This window comes from Ceratina calcarata, unplaced genomic scaffold (assembly GCF_001652005.2).
Source record: "Ceratina calcarata isolate Rehan_Ccalc_2016 unplaced genomic scaffold, ASM165200v1 scaffold259, whole genome shotgun sequence".
Taxonomy (NCBI): Eukaryota; Metazoa; Arthropoda; class Insecta; order Hymenoptera; family Apidae; genus Ceratina; species Ceratina calcarata.
Window position 1 is genome coordinate 30,020 of NW_017148003.1, and position 2,963 is coordinate 32,982.

The 2,963-nt window shown below is 43.6% G+C and overlaps 1 protein-coding gene across 1 annotated transcript; it reads right to left on the reverse strand.

The window, feature by feature from the left end:
• Positions 1–215: 215 nt before the first annotated feature.
• Positions 216–2,762, reverse strand: LOC108623265 (uncharacterized). The gene is made up of 3 exons (XM_018021650.2): positions 1,902–2,762; positions 1,026–1,487; positions 216–924 (listed from the first exon to the last, which is right to left on the reverse strand). Exons 1-3 carry the CDS (start codon positions 2,292–2,294, stop codon positions 805–807), a joined length of 975 nt encoding a protein of 324 aa, XP_017877139.1. The 5' UTR covers positions 2,295–2,762; the 3' UTR covers positions 216–804.
• Positions 2,763–2,963: the final 201 nt, after the last annotated feature.

The window sequence follows — 2,963 nt, forward strand, 5'->3', positions numbered from 1 at the left end:
ACGATTTTTGGTGTTACAGATTTAAAAAATAATTGATACAATTAAATGAAAGTGTTTTATAAAAACATTTATGTAGCATCTCCAATACTTGTATAAAATCTTTTGCAATACCATTAGAAACTATTATGTATAATAACCGTTGTCATTTAAAAATGTTACTGTATATTTAATGAGCACTGTTACATCATTCGCTTTTAATAAGTTTTAAACATTCATTGTTGTGGTCTTTGATTGACAAAGAAATTTATTAATATATTTTCTACCTAGAATAAATTATAAATAAATACATTTAGATTGCTTCTACCTAAATTCAATGTAATTTTGAGATTCTCGTTTGGTATAAATATCTGAAACATCAATTTTGAGTATTACATATATAGTTACTTCGATAACACGAAACATCTAAATTACTGTTAAATAAGATTCTTCCTTCGCTAATTCAACTAATTCATTCAGCTGCAGCTATTACAAAGTACGAATATAATAGGAAACATGTATCATTACCATTCATTCATATTACACTTATATAAAAAATAGGACAATTCTAAACTGTTCGATCCTAAACATTGATATGAAAATTGTGCAGGTTACAAGGTTGAGATTTGATTCACCTCCTGTACTTATTTTAAGAGTATAACGAAAGATAGTTTACAATCTGTATATAATTTCACTCTCAGTACTAATGTGAAACCGTCAATACAAATTGCGGCAAATTATGTTTAAAAGCATTTTGGTAGAACATAAGTACGCAGAAAGACCTCGCGAATGACATACCCTGTACGCGTGTCAATTTATAAGGGTGTATCAGGAGGTCACCGTTAAAATGGTCGCGACCAAACCGAGTGTAGCACCTGTCATTAGAAGACTTCTCCAAATTGCTCCGCTTATCTCCTCTGCGACGGGGTACTCTATACATAGTTGCTCCTGGACGAACAATATACATAAGAAACGAATCATATTTTTTTCTTGCATCCTCAGTAACTAATTTCAATGTAACTCTCAACATTACAAAAATGTACACTTACCCATCCGCCGTATCCTTTGATAAAATGTGCAACCTTTTCGCCAATAAATCTGGAGACATATAACGGCAATTTCTTTTTTAAAGCATGCATTCGTTTAGCTCGGGCCCAGAGAGCGAGCCTGCCCATGAATGCATACAGACAGACAATTCTTGCCCATGTGACACCGCCGTGCAAGAACAGCTCGTCCGCGACTCCCATGAACGCCTCGTATGCCGTATCCGGCGTTACGTTCAAACGATTCACCATACTCGCGAATAGAATACTGTGCTTGTTCAACATTTGATAGACATTGTGTCTCATGCTACGAGAAACCGGGTCTCGTGATATAAGATAAATGTCTTCCTTCAATAGGTACCGTATAACGTCGTTGGCTAAACATTCTGCCGTACGTTCTATTGAATCCACACAAAGATTGTACCGCGGGGACGAAATTGATTGCGGGAAGAGATGTTGTAGACGAATCTGAAAGAGAGAATACGATTTTTCTCGTTGTACCGCGTCGTTAGATACGAAAATCTTTCAAACGTATACATAATAATGAACGAAAAAAAAAGAGAGCAAGACAGTAATTGAACGATTAACGGTTCTTCGTTCTCATTATGTACTTCAAGAATCGAATGATGTAATACTTTTATGTGTCAAGTACTGCTGTATATTCGAGACGAAACATCGAGGGGCTGCGAGATTTAATTTGGAAATTCAACTTTTGTATTGATTTTACCGAAACACGGGCAGGAGGTTTCTAGCGAGTTAGAGGAAGAGAGAAAGCATGGAGAACTCACTGGAAGGGAGACGTAGAACTCATTGACAGTCAAAAGGAATTAAGAAGAGATTGCAAACGCCGGCAGATCTCGTAAATACGTTTATGTGTCGTACCTGAGAAAACTCGATGAAAGACATAGCAGTATTGGCAGTGCCGATAGCATATCGGCACAGAGAGCCGTTATCGCCGGCAATCACTGTACCAACGCCTCCGTTGCCGTTACAGTTGTTGCCAATCACGGTTTCGAAGCTCACAGTGGAACGATCGTCGTCGTCGTCACCGTCACTACAGGCTCGTTCGCTCGGCGAATTCTTGTTACCGGGTGGATCGCATTCCAGGATGCCGCCCACTCTGGAATGCGGTTCCCTCCGCACTGACGCACTCTGCCCGCTCTGCCCCTCTCCGTCCGTACCAAGGATCTCATTGTTCAGCGGAGCACCGTCGTCGTCGAGCATCCTCGTGCACGACCGCCCGCACTGATCTTTTCGTGACACCGGTTCGAGCATCGCGACTCTTACCAAGACCAGACCGGATTAGCCGTGCCGTGCCGTGCCGTGTCGTACGCCGCCGCACGATGTTCGCGAGTCGAGCCAGACTTTTTACTTTTTTTCACAGCATCGCAGCCAGCCTTTGTGATTCGCTGGCGGAATTGGTGATCGCTCGCCCGAAGCGCCGGGTAAATGAGCGCTCGCAACACGAAAAACTTCGGCTCGCCAGCCAGACGACGTAACGCTCTCTACTTTCCCGCGGCCATTTCCGAAGCCGAACCTCAATCCGCACCCCACTTCTGTAACCGCTACGACCCCACCAGCGCCTTTGACGTTTCCCATCGTTTCACTACAATCCCATTCCCTCCCATACGTACAGTACGTTTTACACACCGACACAAGCCTCTCTGCCGGAGCACACAACGGTACCGGCGTCTATGGATCATTCACTTTTTCACCCCACCATCGGCCACCGCCGTATTCCGGCACGCGGTCCACACCACCATGCGCCGGCTCCAACACAGACCCACGCATCGCCGCATTCAAGCCGTTCTCTCCGTTTCTCTCTTGTACACGCACCGCGGACCATGCTATCTCTTCTCCGCGAACTCTCTCGTTTCTGCCCTCTCATTCTCCTTTCTCTTTTTACTATCCAGCTCGGTGAGGCGCCGACGAGATGACCTCCCA